This window comes from Canis lupus, chromosome 32 (assembly GCF_011100685.1).
Source record: "Canis lupus familiaris isolate Mischka breed German Shepherd chromosome 32, alternate assembly UU_Cfam_GSD_1.0, whole genome shotgun sequence".
Lineage (NCBI taxonomy): Eukaryota > Metazoa > Chordata > Mammalia > Carnivora > Canidae > Canis > Canis lupus.
Window position 1 is genome coordinate 6976375 of NC_049253.1, and position 21245 is coordinate 6997619.

Here is a 21245-nt window from a genome sequence, read left to right on the forward strand (position 1 = left end):
TTGACACTTGCTCTTTGTTTACCTCTATTTAATTTTTAAAGCACCTTTATTTTCATGCATTGCATTTTTCTTAATGATGTTTAAAAGATGAAAATGTAACTGAAAAATATGGAAGGAATTATTAACATTTGAAAGAATGGTTTCTAAATTAATTTTAATATATTCATATTTTAATATTTCATAGAAACTAGCTTTTAAACAAGGTGTTCACTTCTTAGGGAATATATTTACATGCTGCAATTAAGCAAGCATGTAGAGTTAATGAAGTCACCAAAAAAGTTGACCGTTTTTTGCCACCTCAGTTCAGAAATTGCACTAGAAGCAGCCACTTAGAAATCCGTAGTGACTCCTGGTGGGTGTGGGTAATTTAAACCACAACCCAGAAGGAGAAACCTCAGCTGCGTGGTTGTTAGGGCAGGTGCTCTTCCCCACCCCACCCCCCACCCCCAGGGGTCTGCCTGCCTCCCCACCTTGCTGTTGATTCTCCTGAATTCCATTCTCATTCCCTAAAGCACTGTCCTCTTTCTCACTACAGGGCTGACAAAATTTCTTTTCACTTCTACTAACTGCAAACACTGCCTCTGCACGTTGTTTTTATTGATAAGTTCTTAGTTTCTGTTTCAGTTTCGCTGGGGCCTGACAGAATGTCAGTGCTGGGGAATTATGAGATTCATTGAAGTCAGGGTAACAGCCAGATTGCACCTCAGAATCCGCACCTACTTGTTCTTCTCACCCCTGGAAATAGCAGGTTCCACATACCGAATGGGGTACAACCCCTTTGTTTCTTTTACTCAGAAATCCTACATATCATAGTCTCATGGTTTCACTCTGAAATAAATAACTTGCAATAAGACCAAATTCCTGGGTCTGACAGATCAAAGATAAACTCTATTCTCCAGCAAATTTGAAAACCAAAATATCTCAGAAAGAGATTTTTGGCCCTGTCCACCAAAAATCACAATAGGCCTTTGTAACCATTTTAAGGAACATATCATGACTATGAATTATTAAAACCTGAAAGCCAACTTAAATATTTGATTGCTCAACTTTTAAGCCTCTGCACATATTAGCATCATAATTAGAATGGTATTTAAAGGCCTTTTCACTGAAGTTGGTCAAATATTAGAAGTAAAATGCCTTTATAGGCTGCAACTGGGATTCAAAGTTAGCATGTGCTTAAAAAAATGCCCTGTGACCTAATGGAAAATGAACTATATGTGAATATATAAATAGGCAGAAGAATCTGACAGCCTGAATGTAAGTGAGTGTCTACAGTATGGCTGTAAGTCATCCTATAATAAGATATATGTTCAGCTTTGCGCAAAATTTCACATTAAAAAGACAGCATCGCCGCTTATTCCCAAATGTCAATTCACAGCTAAAGCCAACTCAGGAGGTACAAACATGTGACACTGCATGGCACGGAAAGGAGACAACAGCATGCCACCGAACCGGAGGCAGCTGGGTAGTTTGATCACATTGGTTTTATTCTGTCAACTTCCTTCCAGGAAGCTTAGAGGTGGACCAATGAGCTCCACTGTTGATTCTTATGCCACCATCCTCCCCTCCTTCTCGTTTGTGGCTCAGAACTTACCCACACCCCAAGTTCTTTGGTGTCCTCGCTGTTACAGCCATAGTAGTCTGGGGTTTTATCCAATTCCTGCATGTGTCCTTGTGCTCTTACACTCTTATCCGCATGACAAGATGGGCAGAGAGCTGCATTACCCATCTCAGTTCTACAGTTCCCGCTGTCACTGGGCCTGTGCTTGCCCTCTGTGCTCTGTCCGGGGCTCCCAGGGGGACACTACTGTGGACAATTCATCCAGGCGATCCTTGGCTCCTCTGCTCGATTCCCCTACACGCCCCTCATGGCTTGCTGGTGTCAGAGAGAACTCAAAACCCCAGCAACTGCAGGCTGCATTCGGTGACCATTTCCAATTCAGGCTCTGCCGGTCTATTTTTACACCTACCAGGCCAGCTATGCATGTCAATGGAGTGAGGGGGGTGAGCTGAGACCGAGCAGGGGAGGGGGTGGTGGTGTTTTGTTTTTCACCATGAGAGCAGCCAACTCTACACATGGACTTAAGTTCCTGCTGAGTAAAATATCTCTACATAGAGAATTTTTGCATTACTCAGTGAATGCCTTTGAATCCTTTGACATTCCCCCTCTGTTTCTACTCACACAGAACACCAAATCTGCTAATGATCTCGCTTTACTAGCACAATAGGCAGAAGTTATTTGCGTAATTGTTTAAACCAAGAGGCATCCACTCAGCTTACATACATCATCTTTTTCATGATCATTTACAGAAAACAACTGGCCATCCTTTCAGCATTTAAAATTCATCAGAAACACATCCATCAAAATGGCTCATTTTACAATGGTAGGGATGTTCCGAATTTTACAAAGTATCTACACTTTTCCTTTATTCATGATCATGCCACAGTAGACCAAACATTTTGCCTTATTTATAGTTCTTTTCAATTTTTAATATTTTAAAAATGTTTCCCCCAGCTTTACAAGAAATAATTGAGAATGGCTTTCAAAAACATACATAGTATCTCTGAAACCATACTACAGATTTTTGAAAGTTGTTTCCCACTGAGATAAGCACAGCAAATGCACCATAGATTTATGAACCCAATTATGATAAACATCAAAACGTTTAGACTATTATTGAATAAATTTCATTTCCCCCATTAAAGTTTCCTCCAAAACTTTATGTATATAATATTTTACTATTAGTCCTATCCTTCCTCATTTGATATTTGCTTTCTCTTTTCATATCTTCAAAATAGGCTTGAAACTACTCAATGGCAGGATGAAGAGTTAGATTTTTGTATCACCTACCCACATTGTATATTAAGTATTAAATGTTAAAGAAATCTACTGAATTGAAAGCAACCACTTGGGGAAAAATTATATGAAAGATATTTAGAAATTAACTACAGGGATCCCTGGGTGGCGCAGCGGTTTAGCGCCTGCCTTTGGCCCAGGGCACGATCCTGGAGACCCGGGATCGAATCCCACATCAGGCTCCCGGTGCATGGAGCCTGCTTCTCCCTCTGCCTGTGTCTCTGCCTCTCTCTCCTCTCTCTCTCTCTCTGTGACTATCATAAAAAAACAAAAAAAAAATTAACTACAGTTTATTTGATAGAATAAAACTCATCTTTCCGACTTGCCATTTTTTAAACTAAAAATGCCAGTCATTATAATTATTTATTTAAATTAAAAACAGCATTCCCGGGCAGCCCCGGTGGCTCAGCGGTTTAGCGCCGCCTTCAGCCCAGGGCGCGATCCTGGAGTCTCGGGATGGAGTCCCACGTCGGGCTCCCTGCATGGAGCCTGCTTCTCCCTCTGCCTGTGTCTCTGCCTCTCTCTCTCTTCTCTCTCTCTCTCTCAATAAATAAGTAAAATCTTTAAAAACAAAAAACAGTATTCTTGAAATAGTCTATCACTCTATATTGCTGTTCAAACCCTTACAAGCTCAAATCCAAGAATGGGATTTTGGGATGGTTGATTCTTATATCCCCATGCTGGGATATGTTTTTGTTTTGTTTTGTTTTGTTCTGTTTCATCGATCTTGTTTGAATAGCTCTTTATCCCATAATTTATTAACCTAGATTAGATTATTTACTAGAAAGATCCTTAACGTTACATTCCAATTTCTGAGAGGCACCATCAATATTCAGTGAAATCTTTTTTATCTTTCAGCTATAGGTGATGGCATATTTTAAAAGCTTTTTTTAATTTGACTGACCCACTAATATTATGATAAAAAGGGGGGCATGATTTCTCCATTCATGTGAAAGACAGGTGTAATCTAAACATTTTAAATGTTAAAGGATTAATGAGGATTAAGGAGTGCACTTGTGATGAACACCTGGTGATGTATGAAAGTGCGGAATCACTATATTGCACACCTGAAACTAATATATACTGTAGGTTAACTAACTGGAATTTAAATAAAAACAGAAAAAAACTAGGGAAAATATTAAAGGTTTAGGTAAAAGTGTTCATAAAAATCAAACTTTAATATTAGTAACAAGATCAGACTGGTAGCTGAGATGTACCAAGCAAACCTTTTGTGTTGCTCAAATTATTTTTATAAAGACTAAACTAGTGATTTATCATAACATGGTCATTTCTCATCAAATGTTACACATACTTGAACGATATACCATAGAAATTAAGTAAGCAATGTTGTATAATAATGAGTTTGCAAACTCTTCCAAAAAGATGTGTTTTACAATTTTCCTATCTTCTGTCTAAAGTTCTTCACGCTTTTAGTGCCGCACAAAGTCTTATAACAGATGCTTCATCTTGGGTATACATCAACTATTTTATTCAGAATGTAAGCCAAGATTTTACTAGCTGTTAAAAGAGGTACACTTTTCTCTGTCTCCTGGAATCAGTTAGTTGACTATTTTTAAAACATAAAAATTTAATATTCAACAATCTTTTTTTTAAAAGATTTAATTTATTTATTCATGAGAGACACAGAGAGAGGCAGAGACTCAGGCAGAGGGAGAAGTAGGCTCCATGCAGGGAGCCCAATGTGGGACTCAGTCCCAGGTCTCCAGGATCAGGCCCTGGGCTGAAGGTGGCGCTAAACCGCTGAGCCACCCAGGCTGCCCAATATTCAACAATCTTTTAACACAGAACCATGCAACTTAAAGCCTGGAAGCAAATCCTAAAAATTCTTTCTGGCTTCATTCCTTCATTCTAGAGTTGAGATGTGAATCCCTGCACTTACACATGTTAAAGGAATACTTACCTACTCCAGCTTAGGGAAAGATGTCCCTAGGTGCTCAATAAATAATTGTGCCATGCTCTAATAGCATGAATCGGTTCCTGGAATCTTTCTGTCTCATTAATACATTACCTATTCTACCGCTATGCCTTCAATTTTGCTTCTCCCTCAGCCAAGCTTGCATCCTTCTTTCTTCACCAGTCTCTGTTCATTGGCTCTTTCAAAGGTCACCTTAAAATTCACTTTCCCCTAAAAGTCTTAATTATACCCGTTAGTCCTTTAACTTGTTCTATCTTTTTGAATAAAGGTGGGACCACTATCAGCTATTTGCTCTTTTTACAGAATATGGCTTGCCTCTCACTGACCTTCTCACAGATGTAAAATACACACAGTAGTTTAAATGTTTGCTAAGTAAATGAATAAAAGGCAGCCATAGATCAGAATACAACTGATAACATCAATATTTAACTGCACTACACTGACCTTTTTACACATTAACATAACAAATTTAATACTTTTAAACATTTTTACACATGACAAATATTTAATTTCATTTCCACATTTACAAGAAACACTCTTATTAGTCTTTGAAAAAATATTTACATTGTTTGGAGTGAATTTTCCTGGAAAAGAATTTGTACTGCTTTGTTCCAAAAGAAAAAAAAAATGTTTATAAAGTACACTGAGAACATAAACCAAAAAAGAAATATGTTGACAACACTTATACTCTTTTTAAATGACTATTACTTTTCTACCCTTCTCTCCTCTCTTCATCAGAGGGAAATCTCATTCTTTCTCTAATAGAAAAAAGTCCTACTTACTGAATACAGTAACATCCATGCTTTTTATCATTAGAGCTGCCCAAAATATGCTTCACGGTGGTACCAAAATCTCACGACTAAAGTTTAGTGCCTAAACAAGTATGGGCAAAAGAAAGGCAAATATACACTGCTAGCGCTCCTATGATTGCTAAAATTTCCTATTTTCTGGCAAAACAGATTTAAATTATCAATCTGGAAGATATAGCTGTGAAAACAGAACTTTCAATGAACAGCTTCATACGTGATCACTCCAGACTTTGCCAATTCTGCTTTCTGTATAATCAAAAAAAGGATGAGGACTTTGCAAAAAAAAAAAAGAGCATTACTTCAGAGGTTAAAATTTTGCTAGTTCTAGGGGCATCTGGGTGGCTCAGTTGGTTGAGCGTCCAACTCTTGGTTTTGGCTCAGGTCATGATCTCATGGGTCAAGATATTAAGCCCCTCATCGGCTCTGCACTCAGTGGGAAGTCTGCCTGAAAACTCTCTCTCCTGCCCCATCCCCCCCTCATGCATTTGCACACAGTCTCTCAAATAAATAAGTCTCTAAAAACAATATATTGCTAGTTCTATTTCCAAGTGGTTAACTAAGTCAGACTTGTCACGAAAGTATGGATGATATGATGACCTATATATCTAACGTTTTGCCAACTAGAAGGTAAGGTTAGCAAATACTGTGTAGTACTCATGCCTTAATAATGCACTCGTAGACTGTTAGGATCTCTGTGGACATGTGACAAGGGATATGCTTTCTGCCAGGGCAGAACAATGTCACCACTGTTTCTCAAAAATGCTTCAAAGTCATTAGGGCAAATTACTCAGAAAGCAAATATTTGCATGTTTGGCCACACTTAGAGCAGGATACTTGAATTTGGTGCATGATTTAGAATGTGAAATTCAAAGCCCCTATGATGTGACATATTTGCAATCTCCTCTTAAATTTCCAGGCAATTTTACTGTTATTATTTCATCTTTATTGCTGTGGTTCAAATCCATCAAAAGAGAAAAGCGATTAAGGACTGAGAACAAAGGCCAGCTTCTCAGTTGTAATCTTCCCAAAGTAGCTACTAAAGTCCCTATGACAGCAAAGCTGAAAACCATCCACTGCAGTTTTAAATTTCACCTTTTAAATAACAAGCAATGATTAGAGAACCATCAGGAAACTAACACCTTGGAGAAGAAATAACTATCAGTTCCTCCAATTTAATCTAAAGAGTTAGATCACAGCTCCTGCAGAGGAATGAAAAGGCCTCTCAGCTAAAAATAATCCCAGATTTTGGTTCTATCACTAATTTACCTGCATGGATTTGTGTAACCGTTATCAAATCTGGGCTTTAGTTCTCTCTTTTTTAAGATAAGGGGTTCAGACTAGATGATTGCTAGATCCCTTCCAGCTCTGAAGCTCTTTACTTCCACACAACAGCACTTGTTTACATTTGAACATATACCTCACAGGTGGTAGTTGAAGCTGACCATCCATTTAGTTGGCTAGCATGAGAAAAAAAAGAAAGAAAACAACAATATCTAACATCCCGGGTCCCTGGTTCTATGAGCTGACTGCGTTCAGTGGCTATTCCATGGGACACTCACACAATTTCACTCTGTCGGTATCTAGGGGTTCTTTTCCAAAGTGAAGACCCTTTTGCTCTTGCTCCTTTCCTGAATATTAGCCCCATTGAAAAACTGAAACATTTTGGAAAGCTCACTCTGCCAGCTTTCTATATCTCACAACTGTAAAACAACTTTCACCTGGAAATGGCCTCAGTCTTCGAATCTGATGTTGTAAGACAGGTTTATAGGATTTTGTAGGACAAGTTTTTGCAAATCAACTGCATAAAATAGTAGGGATTTTAGTCTCCCTATTTCAATTAACTTGTTCTTAAAGGGCAAGTGTTACCATATTAATAATATTGAAGAACACATTTTGCCAGGAGTCTTTAAAATGGAAAATCTGAAAGAACATTTCATTCAGAATCATGGAATTTAATTTTTTTTCTGTCTTGCAAGTTAAAGGGTTATTCAAGGATATATACCACAAAAATGAAAAAAGCAAATCTCTTAATCTCTTAATCTAAACTATCATTACAGCACAAACTGTCCTAATATGATAGAGTTAGCACTTTGTGCTAACAAAGTGCTTTTTTTTTGCAGTTCATCATTAATATGTATAATTTATGTTACCTTTGCCAAATTTAGAAAACTGTTTAGATTATAAATCACCTCCCCTACAAGCTTTTCCTTTTTTTAAAAAACCATGCTACCCATAATTGAAAACTGATTGTTTTGGTTAAATATATTTATCTGATTAAACTAATATTTCATTACTCCTATTGTGTGCAGAATTCTCCATGCCCAATCACGGGAAACCAGGGACAAATTCTTCTAACTTTGGGAATCACTGACCTGTGGAGGAAAGAAAAAACTAGAACATTTGGTGCAACAACAGAGACAGCACATTATTTTCTCCTATGTTTGGACACATTCAATATAATTTCTTTAGCTAAAAGTTAAACATGTAATGATTTTCACCAGTTGGGTCTGTTATATAATTGATCAATCAGGAAAACTGTTGCATAATTTATAGATCTACAACAGAGTCTCTATATTAACATGTGGCATAACTTTTTTGAGGTCAGTATAAATGAGTTTTGCTGTTTATGTTGTGCACAAATTAATCAAAATAGATATTGTCAAGCTATTTATGTGCCCACAAACATCAATTTACCAATTTAATTTTACATTCCTCCCAGCGATTATTTTCATTCCAGATTGCTGCCTCTTGGCTCCTGGTATATAAAGGAGGACATTCTTTAATAAACAGTGCTAACCACTTGAGAAGTTTTCTAAAGGCTACTCCATACAATGCCCTGCACAAAGTGGGCACTCAATAAATGTCGTTGATTGACATTAAAGACACTATGAGGAAAGAAGTCTAGGGTGTGAAAGAGCCTTGTGACTTGTTCAACGCAGTCATATTGGACTGCATTTTGAAACACAACATGAAGAAAACAATTTAGCCACTGTCCACTCCTACTTTTTCTGAAGAAAAATACGTATCCACAGAATACTCAGAAAACGGTTAACTACTACAACAGGGACTCCCCAAAAGCTTTATTTGTAGAAAAAGTCAAGGATGAAAATAAAAAAGTGGGAAGCTCCATTGCAATCTGACTTTAAGAGTTACTTTCTAAAACCTAAGTCAGTATTTTAATTTACTGACATTTCTTGTAAATTTCCATCTGTAAATTAGGGAGAGTGGAGAGAGGTAATCTGAAAAGGACGCTGTTAAGGAGATATTAAGATGAGTAATGGTGCACAGCACAACTGTTGATCACTTAATAGGGTAAAGTCCAGTGCCCAAAGGAGCAATGTTCTTACAGGATGTAACTCTTCACAATAAGCTGACCAGTTATGCTCTATAGGATGCATGCCACAGTTGACTAGACTTATCTATCAAAATGGTTTCTCACATGCCATGGTAGTTAGACACCATGCTTGATCATTAGGACAAGATAAATAGGAGTGTTGTCCTAATGAGAATTCATAATCAACCTCTCCAAATAATGTCTTAAGCATATAAGAAACTCCACCACTAAACTCAAATAAATTATCCATGACCGAGATTAACAAATAAAAATTCATTTATCCTTTCCATAAGAATATTGTCAAATCTTATTTCACTAAGTATATGGACAGTTTTGCTTTGATGATTCACAGGCATCAATATAAAGTTTCATACATTTATATTCATAGTTTGTACATTCACCCTAAAGGTTCTAGAAAAATAGCAACTTTTCAAGAGCTTTTGGGTTATGACATACTATATGAAGGCTTAAATGTTTTGATATATTTGTCATTACTGAAAAAAAAAGTCTTCAGTTTAAAACAGAGCCCAGTTCAGTGTAATCATATACTCAAATATTGTAATCTTTTGGTCTCAAAGAATTTTAAAATAATAATTTCTCGAAACAAATGCACACGTACACATCCACACACACATGCATACACATGTCATTTGAAATGAAATAGGAGACAGACATTTAAAATACACTGCCAGGGATCCCTGGGTGGCGCAGCGGTTTGGCGCCTGCCTTTGGCCCAGGGCGTGATCCTGGAGACCCGGGATCGAATCCCATGTCGGGCTCCCGGTGCATGGAGCCTGCTTCTCCCTCTGCCTATGTCTCTGCCTCTCTCTCTGTGTGACTATCATAAATAAATTAAAATTAAAATAAATAAATAAATAAATAAATAAAAAATAAAATACACTGCCAGGTGGGGTTGCCTGGGTGGCTCAGTCCATTAAGCATTGGCTCTTGGTTTCCACTCAGGTCATGATCCCAGGGTCATAGGAGTCCCATGTCAGGCTCCAGGCTTAGCATGGAGTCAACTTGAGGTTCTCTCTCTCTCCCTTTCCTTCCCTCTCCCATTTTCTCCCCCTCTGACCCATGCACCCCCTCCCTGCTCGAATGCACACACCTCTATCTCTATCAAACAAATCTAAAAATCTCTTAAAAATTAATTAATTAATTAAATACAACTGCCAAGCTTTGATCAATAGAACAAATTCAAGTTCAAACTAAATTTCTAATACTGGTTCAAACTGGAGAAGACATAAGCATTATCAAAATTACCAATTAAACCTGATTTATTATGAGGTTGGTAACTGTTTCCTTGTACTACATAAAATGTTAAATTAAGACGTTTCTGTGATTGTAAAATACAGTATTATTAGGTTTTTTTTAAAGGGGCGCCTGGGTGGCTCAGGTGGTTAAGCATCTTCCTTTGGCTCAGGTCATGATTCCAGGGTCCTGGGATCAAGCCCCGCATCAGCTCCCTGCTCAGAGGGGAGTCTGCTTCTCCCTCTCCCTCTGCCCATCCCCCCACCACCTTGTTCATGCTTGCTCTGTCACTCTCTCAAATAAATAAATAAAATCTTTTAAAAATAATAATAAAAAATAAATAAAAACTACATGTTGAGTGTGCATTTAATCAAGAACTCAATTAACTACAATTATAGAATGATAGACTAAATTCATTTCAAAGGCTGAGAAAACTTAAGAGCACCAAAAATAATCTGAATTTCATTGTCCAATTGATACTTTATTTGGGTTCCATTTCAAGATCTCTCTAGAGAAAATTTGTTCTATGCATCTTAAAGTATAAATAACTGTTTATAATCCTTTACCTATTATTCATACTGGAATAAACATCCTGATTATACATCATTTGTTCCCCCTGGATAATGGGAAATTTTTTGGTAAAGTTTTTAATTATGTCCTACTTTTTTTGGAAGATGGAATAATTTTACAGGCATCAAAAACCCTCCAAATACAAAAATTAAAATATTATAAAATCAATATCATTAATGCAATTCTTCTAAAATTGTATCATTGTGGTCTTATGTCTGCTGAGCTACAATGTTATTGCCCATATGTTGTAAAGAATGAATTCCTGGCAGAGCACTGCCAGCTGCCACTTTTAACTCTAGTATTCCAATCTATATAATAATGAGCTACAGTAAATAGACTCTTATGCTATTTGTATGCATTAAATCATTAGAGTCATAAGTTTATAAATCATGCTATGAAGTCAGAATATGATTTACTTTCTCTGCAGAACGATAAGAAAGAATTAAAGAAGGAGAAGGAAGGTAGGAGAAAGAAAGATTGTAAATATGATACAAAAATACAGATCTATCTCTAAAACTTAAGAAGGGCTTTTTCTTTAAGAGTAGTATTTTTATAATAACGTTTATCTTTTTTACTAGTTCTTTAGAGCTAGTATTTAAATATTCTCAGGGCTTTCCTTGGTCAATAAAGAATCTCTCCCCTAAGCCAGTGTTCTCCTTAAACCTGCTCTTGGCCCTGCCTTCTCTGGCTCACTGACCAGCACCCCTATACTCTTTGCTGCTCAAGTTGGAAATGTTAATGTTTTTGACATTCCCTTTTCTATACATCTAGGCCTGAAGAATCTGCTTTTTTTTTTCCCCATCCCATAGCCACTATTTTAGGTCAGGAATTCATCATTTCCTGACTGAATTACTGTAACTGTCTCCTAAATAGTTTCCTGCTTCTAGCCTTGCTCTATTCCAATCCATTCCCCCACGCAATAACCAGAGCGAGCTTTCCAAAGCTCAAATCTATTCAGGACACATCCTATAATCTCTATGAAAAAAGGCAAAACCTTTAATGTGCTATAGAGTCGTCATCTGGTCCTCCTCCTCCATTTCATCTTTGCCTTTTCTCTCATAATTTCTTCTGGACTTTTATAAACCACGAATCCTCCATCTGGATCACCTCCCTCCCTCTCTCTATATTTACAAGACTTCTTTTGGAATCCTTCCTGGCCAACAAAATTAAGGGCCAATTGTAAGTATAGAGCCAACACAGTGATTGCTACCCTGCACTGTAATCCTCTTTTTACATGCTTGTCTTCTTCACTAGACTATGAGCTCATGATGGACAAACATTATATTTTATTTGTTCCTAGAACTTCTGACAATGCCTCTAATATAGCAGACACTCATAATTGATTACTGAGTAAATAAACAAAAAAATCTTGCTTATGCATTTAAAATATGATTGGTTTTCACAAACATTTATTTCATTCATCCCATAAATATTTGTTCAGCACTCTACGCCAGGCCAGAACATGTCACTTAAATAAAAAGAGGCAAGTGGGCAATATTTCTGATGTACACATAAATTCTTCAATAAATCTCTGGGAATGACAATCTGCAGCAATCTATTCAATTACCAGTAAATGCTCCTTTGTTTGCTCATATTACTATTTTGTCAACACTTGTTATCTTTTCAGATGTTTGATTTTGTCATGAAGCAGACTACTCACTGACCCTACTCAAAAGCATATTATTGCAAATGGCCACAAGAGCAACAGTGACCACAAGCCAAAAGATGGTTTACTAAGTAAGGATAAGACTAATGATCACAATAGTATATATTGTGGATATTTCGGCCATACCTAATACCTATGGAGAGTAATCAGTGCTAATGCCAGAGAAATACCCCTATAATTCACTAGAGGTCCAATAGATTACTCTTACAGACAGTCTACACACACACACACACACACACACACACACACACACCCCTCCATTACTGGTTTGGCCATCATGGGCCTCTAGGGTATTATGTGTGATGGGAACCTCTTTTCATTCCATTTATTACAAATATAGAGCTGCTCTGTGTTCTTTCATGATTGGCTCCCATTTTTACTAGTGATGATGGATCATCCATAGATCCCCGTCCTTACTGTCACATCTTTTTTTTTTTAATTTTTTATTGGTGTTCAATTTACTAACATACAGAATAACCCCCAGTGCCCGTCACCCATTCACTCCCACCCCCCGCCCTCCTCCCCTTCTACCACCCCTAGTTCGTTTCCCAGAGTTAGCAGTCTTTACGTTCTGTCTCCCTTTCTGATATTTCCCACACATTTCTTCTCCCTGCCCTTATATTCCCTTTCACTATTATTTATATTCCCCAAATGAATGAGAACATATAATGTTTATCCTTCACTGACTGACTTACTTCACTCAGCATAATACCCTCCAGTTCCATCCTCGTTGAAGCAAATGGTGGGTATTTGTCATTTCTAATAGCTGAGTAATATTCCATTGTATACATGAACCACATCTTCTTTATCCATTCATCTTTCGTTGGACACCGAGGCTCCTTCCACAGTTTGGCTATCGTGGCCATTGCTGCTATAAACATCGGGGTGCAGGTGTCCCGGCGTTTCACTGCATCTGTATCTTTGGGGTAAATCCCCAATAGTGCAATTGCTGGGTCGTAGGGCAGGTCTATTTTTAACTCTTTGAAGAACCTCCACACAGTTTTCCAGAGTGGCTGCACCAGTTCACATTCCCACCAAAAGTGTAAGAGGGTTCCCTTTTCTCCGCATCCCCTCCAACATTTAAAGATTTTATTTATTTATGAGAGAGAGAGAGAGAGGAGGCAAAGGCAGGGAGAAGCAGGCTCCTCATGGAGCTGGGAGCCTGATGCGGAGCTTGATCCCAGGACCCTGGGATCATGATCTGACGGTACGGCAGACATGTAACCGACTGAGCCACCCAAGTGCCCCATTACTGTCTATCTAATCCTCTTTACAGTCCTCACTTTCTTTTGGCCATGACCTTCTCTGACATTGCTTCTTATCTATAATGCTCAATTATTTCTCCTTCTCTCCACTATTTTTATTTCTTCATATATACCTTTACTTCTAACATGTTTTACTTTCAATGCACAACACCTTTTGTAGACAACCACCAATAATCTAGCAAATTCATAAATGCAAGAATACCTCACAGTTATCATCCTATGGCAAGTAGTCATAGAAAAGACATGCATTTCCTGGGTTTTTTTTTTTTTCCATGATAAACAACCAATCAAAGTGCTCAAGTGGAACTCCCCAATCTTTGCCACTATTAGATATCAGTAATTCAGATATATGTTAACTGCAGTAAAGGTGCATCTTGAAGAAAGAAGCACCATAAAAATTCAAAGTCTTGCCTTCTTTTATGACAACCTAATGTTTAAAATTAGTGTTTCCAATTTTTACCTCCCCATGACAATATCATTTATTTCTGACTTCATATTTTGATAACTCATTAAACTATATGGCAAAGGTCTAGTCAAGTTTTGCCAAATTTTATTACACACATAGGTCACATTATATTTGATCAAGAAGTATGTCATGACAATTTAATTTTATACTAAATTCTTTCGAAAAAAGAATCATCAATAAGAGTAAACGCAGTTTCCATTAACCACTGACATTTTAAAATGTCAGTTTTACTGAAATATTTTGTTTCTATTTTGGTAACATTCAATTTTAGCTGCTTTGTTTTATAACCTGATATAGTTCAGTTATTATTATCCCACACTAACATAAGGAAAGAAGGATCTTTCTGTGTTATAAAGGCATCATACAAACCCTTGGTCTCATGGTCCCACAGAGTGTAAATGGCATTTCAAGACTTTTATGCGCTACCTTTTTGTGTCTGTAGCCAGCAGTACCCCAGTAGCCTTCCTTTTCCACTTTGTTATGCATTTATGTCCTTGGGGTCTGTCTGTGGTTTCAGTGAAAAAATTGACTTTCAGGAAATTTTAGTGCTTCTATCTTTATTTTGATAAACTAACTTTATATTAATCATTTGAATTTTGGGTCTGTGAAACCTACTTCATCTGTCCCCCATTCTTATAAGAGATTCCTGTTGAAGACCTCTAGGACTTAGAAATCTTCTTTGATACTATTCCAATCGTCAGTGATGCAGGTAGTACAGATGGTTTGATCACTTGATAATTCAACCATTGTGTCTTCCCATAATCTTATTATTGGAGACCCTGTCACCGGGTAAACCACATTAAAACTCTTAAGAGGCTCCCCCTATCCTGTTTGCTTTGTTCCTTGAAATGTTAGAAATATTTTTGTGTATCATTTGATCCCATGCCTGGCATACTCTGCTGGCCCCAGTGTCTGCAGTTAGACCTATACTAAACCCAGATCCCAAATGCCTTCATGGACTGTGTCTGGTAGAGACAGTACCACCATATATCAGGTTATACTTGCAAAGTACAAAGTTGCTCTGTGGAATGATCCTACACTTTAAATTACAATACTTTTTAACTTATGAAATTTGTTTTCAATTTCACATATTTCAGAAAAGGATCCTTCCCTTTGTTAAACCTTATTAAAATGTTCATTCCCTGAAGTACATTTGAAGTACATACTATAGTAAAAGTGAAACACCATAACTTCAATATATTGAAAATTCAGAGGAAAAAAAAGTAAAGAGAGATGTTATCAAAATACATATAAAAATAAAATTTTGAGAAATATAGATATATATGTATATACATGCATGCATACATATATACATACACATCATACCTTAAGAACAGAATTCCAAGCATGGCTTTTCTCAAGTCAGAACCTACTTTGGATAGCTCAGTCATTAGGCATCTGCCTTCGGCTCAGATCATGATCCTGGGGTCCTGGGATTGAGTGCCACATTGGGCTCTGCTCTACGGGGAACCTACTTCTTCCTCTCCCTCTGCCTGCCACTCACCCTGCTTTGCTCTCTCTCTCTCTCTCTCTCTCTCTGTCAAATAAATAAAATAAAATCTTTAAAGAAAAGAACCTACTTTGAGATGAGCTAATTAGAAAAACAACAATCCTCTAATGGAGTGGTATTAGAGTTTATGGTCTGATAGTTGTGATATCTCAGAATAGTATTCTATTTTTTCTTTTATATGGTAGAGACATTTTCCTAGTCAACTTTACTACCCTGTGAGGTCAAATTCTTGACCTATTTACTCCATGGTATTAAATGATAATCGAGCTCAAAAAGGAAAGAGAAGGGGAAAAAAAAAGAAAAAGCCTTTGAACCTTTAAAGCTTTTGTCTATACATTTCACTCTTATATCTTGCCCGGATGTGTTTTTATCCCTGAATCATCCATGAAAATCTGTGTGGTTTCACACAGAGAAAAACTACTTCTTCAGTAAACGTGGAATCACAAAGATTCCATTTAACTCCACTATGCTTTGGTGTGCAGGAATGTTAGAAGGTTTTAAACTTAGTTACAATATACTGCTTGTTGGAACAGAAGTTTGTCTTTGGTGCTCTGTTCTACAGGTTTCTCTCCATTGGAGAGTCTGCAAAATACTCTGACATGGAACAATCATGTAACCAGTCTTTAAAGTCTAAATGAACATCATACTTCAATGCCTTGCTTTTTATTCCTTTTGCATTGCAAGGATGGACATGCCTTTTAGCGGCTTTCAAAAGGAAGAAACCTCCATATGTCAGAGGAAGGATTCTTCAAAGGTTTTATAGATCAATGGAACACTGATCCATATGAGAAAGAATAGAATCTAGATGTCAGCAATGTGACCTACATCTACATAACCTGTATATGTGAGTCCCTGGCATATAGACACCTCATCACAGGAGCTTGAGCGACATCCATCCAAACAAAGCAAGAAGGAGAACAAGGACAGTTACTGAGTTGAACCTGCTTTAGGGCACCTACATAGGCCACTAATACGTACTGAGTGTGAACAAGAATCAAGGCTAGGGAAAAAACCATGCAATAAGAGTGATGAGAGGATGTTGCCAGCCTGATGTAGTAGCCTTCACATACTCCAGAGGAATATTTCAAGTCCTACAAAGATGAGAAAACTTGTATTGAAAATAGTAAAATTCATAGTATATAAAACTAGTAATTAAAGGGTTTTTTAGAGTCTTTAAACATTAGTGTCACTTTTACATGCAAACATAGTGAATTAACATTTAAATATTACTGGTACAGGGATGCCTGGGTGGCTCAGAGGTTGAGTGACTGCCTTGGGCTCAGGGTGTGATCTTGGGTCCAGGGATCGAGTCCTGCATAGGACTCCCTGTGAGGAGCCTGCTTCACCCTCTGTCTATGTCTCTGCCCCTGTGTCTCTCGTGAATAAATAAATAAGTAAATACTTAAAATAAATAAATAAATAAATAAATAAATAAATAAATAAATAAATAAATAAAATATTACTGGTACAAAGAAAGATAAAATATATTTGTCCAGAAAATTCTTTTGTCCTATCTTTTGTAATGTCTTGAATTTCCTTGTTAATATATGTAAATGAGAATAGCTGATCACAAGAAATTAAAAGCTCTAGTTATGTCATTCTTTAACAAGTGTTTATGCTTGGTATCGTCTACAAGATGCCCAAACAGCCTTTGCTTTCTAGGTTTTTTTTTAAATAATTTTTTTTTTAATTTTTTATTTATTTATTCATGATAGGCACACAGTGAGAGAGAGAGAGGCAGAGACACAGGCAGAGGGAGAAGCAGGCTCCATGCACCGGGAGCCCGATGTGGGATTCGATCCCGGGTCTCCAGGATCGCGCCCTGGGCCAAAGGCAGGCGCTAAACCGCTGCGCCACCCAGGGATCCCTGCTTTCTAGGTTTGATTCAGAAGACTAACCTGTGACAAATTTGAGTTTAAGACACAAAAACAGTAATTTGCAGTAGGGTATTTACTGTGTCTAAGGTGATGTGATATGATAGAGGAAGAAAATCAGTGGTCATTATGGTCGCAGCAAGCTGGTCAAATACCATGACACAAGGGCATTAAGCTGTTCTAGGCAGGATATTGTTCTCATTTTGTGTATTACAACTTCAAAGTGCATGGCTTAGAAAAAGAACCTAAAGTTCCCCTGGGTAAACATGTTTAGGTATCACTATAACATACAGTACGTTACAAAGAGAACATGCATGTTATGTTAATGTAAGTACTTGTGTAGTCTTCGATCAATAGTCAAGTGTCCTTATAGCATTTAAAATATATGCTTAATTTACAATGTCATTATACACTTGATTATAACCAAGAACTTAGTGTCAAGAAGGAACCAACATTACATACCTAAATATTTTACCAAGCTAGATTAAGATAGGCAAGTGAATTACTAAAGCAGAGAAAACAGAAGGAAAAATTTTATTGAGTTTGGCCATTAGGTAGCAAAGTTAATTAAAATGAGAAATGAAGTGCACTTTTCAGAGAGACCAGGGAGTGATACATTAGCTGTGAGAATATTATCTGTATATGGAGAACAGCTCCCTGCTCATGAAAATTATTAGAGAATCAAGTATGGTAAATAAAAGAGAAAGTTAATTCTCATGGCTAGAGTGAAAAGGGTAACTCAGTCATACATTATCCCCACTGCAACAGAAGCAGTGTATTACACAGGTTCCTGTACAGACTCATGGTATAGCTTAATTCCAAGAAAGCAGCAAAGAGAGCAAAGGAAACAGTCGACAAAACCGAAAGACAACCTACAGAATGGGAGAAGATATTTGCAAATGAAAGGTCAAAGAACTAATATCCAGAATCTATAAAGAATTTATCAAACTCAACACCCAAAGAACAAATAATCCAATCAAGAAATGGGCAGAAGACATGAACAGACTTTTCTCCAAAGAAGACATACATACAGCCGACAGACACGTGAAAAAATGTATAGACAAAAGCTTTAAACGTTCAAAGGCTTTTTCTTTTTTTTTTCCTTCTCTTTCCTTTTTGAGCTCAATTATCATTTAATACCATGGAGTAAATAGGTCAAGGATTTGACCTCACAGGGTAGTAAAGTTGACTAGAAAAATGTCTCATTTGGCATCAGAGAAATACAAATCAAAACCACAATGAGATTACCACCTTACATCAGTCACAATGGCTAAAATGAACAAATCAGGAAATGACAAGTGTTGGTGAGGATGCAGAGAAAGGGAAACTCTCTTACACTGTTGGTGGGAATGCAAGCTGGTGCGGCCACTCTGGAAAACAGTATGGAGGTTCCTCAAAAAGTTGAAAATTGAGCTACCCTATGACCTAGCAATTGCACTACTGGGTATTTACCCCACAGATACAAATGGAGTGATCCAAAGGGGCACCTGGACCCCAATGTTTATAGCAACAGTGTTCACAATAGCCAAACTATGGAAAGAGCCCAGATGTCCACTGACAGATGAATGGATAAAGAAGATGTGGTAGGGATCCCTGGGTGGCGCAGCGGTTTGGCGCCTGCCTTTGGCCCAGGGCGCGATCCTGGAGACCCGGGATCGAATCCCACGTCGGGCTCCCGGTGCATGGAGCCTGCTTCTCCCTCTGCCTATGTCTCCGCCTCTCTCTCTCTCTCTCTCTCTCTCTCTGTGACTATCATAAATAAATAAAAATTAAAAAAAAAACAAAAAAAAAAAAACCAAAACTAGCATTTTCATAAAAAAAAAAAAGAAGATGTGGTATATATATACAATGGACTGCTACTCAGCCAACAAAAAAGTGAATCCTTACCATTTGCAACTACGTGGATGGAATTAGAGGATATTATGCTAAGTAAAAGAAGTCAATCAGAGAAAGACAAGTATCATATGATCTCATTCATATGTGGAATTTAAGACACAAAACAGGGTATCATAGGGGAAGACAGGAAAAAATAAAACAAGATGAACTCAGAGAGGGAGACAAACCATAAGAGACTCTTAGTCATAGGAAACAAACCGAGGGTCACTAGAGAGGAGGGAGGTGAGGGGACAGGGTAACTGGGTGATGAACATTTAGGAGGGCACACAAGACTGATGAATCACTGACCTCAACCTCTGAAACCAATATTATACTATATGTTAATTAATTTAATTTAAATAAAAAAATTTAAAAGCAAGAAGTAAGACAATTATTCAAGTAATTCCAACTAAGTAAAATGAAATCTTCCACACCAGTAGGAAGATAAAAAAATGCTAAACAAATGTTAGCTATCAATGTAATGTTATATATTAAATATTATTTATCACCAGCAAATAACTAAATATACTTCCACCCATTTCTGTAAAAAACTCCTATCTTTCAAATAACCATTTTACTAAAAAAGAATTCAGTAATAAAATGGAAAAATAAGTAAAGCACTGCATCAGTGTCAACATCATCTATGTCAAGGGTGAAGGCAGGGGTTTCATAAAGACCAAATTCAAATATTTGGAAAAAATTATCACAAACAAAATACTGTTCTGATAATTTTGGTTATATCCTTCAATATACTATACAAAAGTTCTTTACATGTTCCATTTCCTAAAAGAGCAATTTATGTAAAACCCTGCAGAAATACATTTTTTAAAAACCCAAAATAATTCTGGTTTGCATTTATGATTTCATTATGTCTTTAAAATAAATCATTAAAAATATCGTAACAATCTCTTTTTCTGAACGTGTCTGGGAGTTAAAGAGAGAACAAAAGCTATTCTAAACTAGGTGATTGTGGCTCTTAAACTTTTCTTTCTGTGATGACTGAGACACCATCATTAAGTTTTACTGAATTCTGTAGTTAAAAACAATTCACTAATAGAACTTTTGGTAATCTGAACTATCAAATAGACTAGATTGCTGACCTTTGTATCAATTACAGTTTACATGATTTCTTCCAGATGTGTTAAGTGGACTACTAGAAGAAGAAGCTTTTCCTTCTCCCTACTTATTTATTCATTTATTCAATGATTTATTTCTGTTAGTAAGAATTCATAGGTATTCATTTTATTCTATGAGTTATAATTTCTTACTTCCATTATTATTTTGTTGCTCAAATTTCTCTCTAGTAGGTCGTTGGGAGCGCCTTCCAGTTGACATGCCCCATTCATTTCCTGAATACTTCCTTACTTGAATTGGCCATTTCCTCAAGAAGTTTCTGGTTCTTCCCATTGGAAAATGGTATTTAGAAAAAATCTGGATGACATGTTCTCATCACTATTGAGGTATCATTGCTGCCAGACCCTCCCCATGGACAGAGCTAGGAAACATGCGTATGTACAGACAAATATAACACACATCTCTATACATTTCATTCATATATATATATATATATATACACACACACACACATATATTAGAAGAAATAAGTTAATACTGATGCTTTGATGGACATTTTAATGCTTTGGTAAGTATATTTCCTTACATAAAAAGTGGGGAAGCCTAGGAATATAATAATGAATAATATCATTTTGCATAGTGATTTCAAAAATATTGTTTCATTTTAGTCCTTACAATTACTCTGTGATATATATATTCTTAATTATTAGAGTTAATTATTATTAACCCAGATTGACAAAAAAGAAAACCAATTT

The 21245-nt window shown here is 36.8% G+C and overlaps 1 protein-coding gene across 50 annotated transcripts in view; it reads right to left on the minus strand.

Annotated features, from left to right (window-relative positions):
- Window positions 1-21245, minus strand: part of ANK2 (ankyrin 2) — a 330735-nt gene that overhangs the window by 230149 nt on the left and 79341 nt on the right. For 11 of the 50 annotated variants that reach the window (XM_038581842.1, XM_038581848.1, XM_038581843.1 and 8 more), the window contains exon 1: window positions 1595-1933. The exons of 20 other annotated variants lie outside the window; for them this stretch is intronic. In XM_038581842.1, coding sequence (XP_038437770.1) covers window positions 1595-1729 — 135 coding nt within the window. In that variant the 5' untranslated portion in view covers window positions 1730-1933. Of the gene's footprint in view, window positions 1-1594; window positions 1947-21245 lie in introns of those variants that run through there. 19 more of the 50 variants (XM_038581839.1, XM_038581836.1, XM_038581817.1 and 16 more) reach the window with 6 other exon arrangements.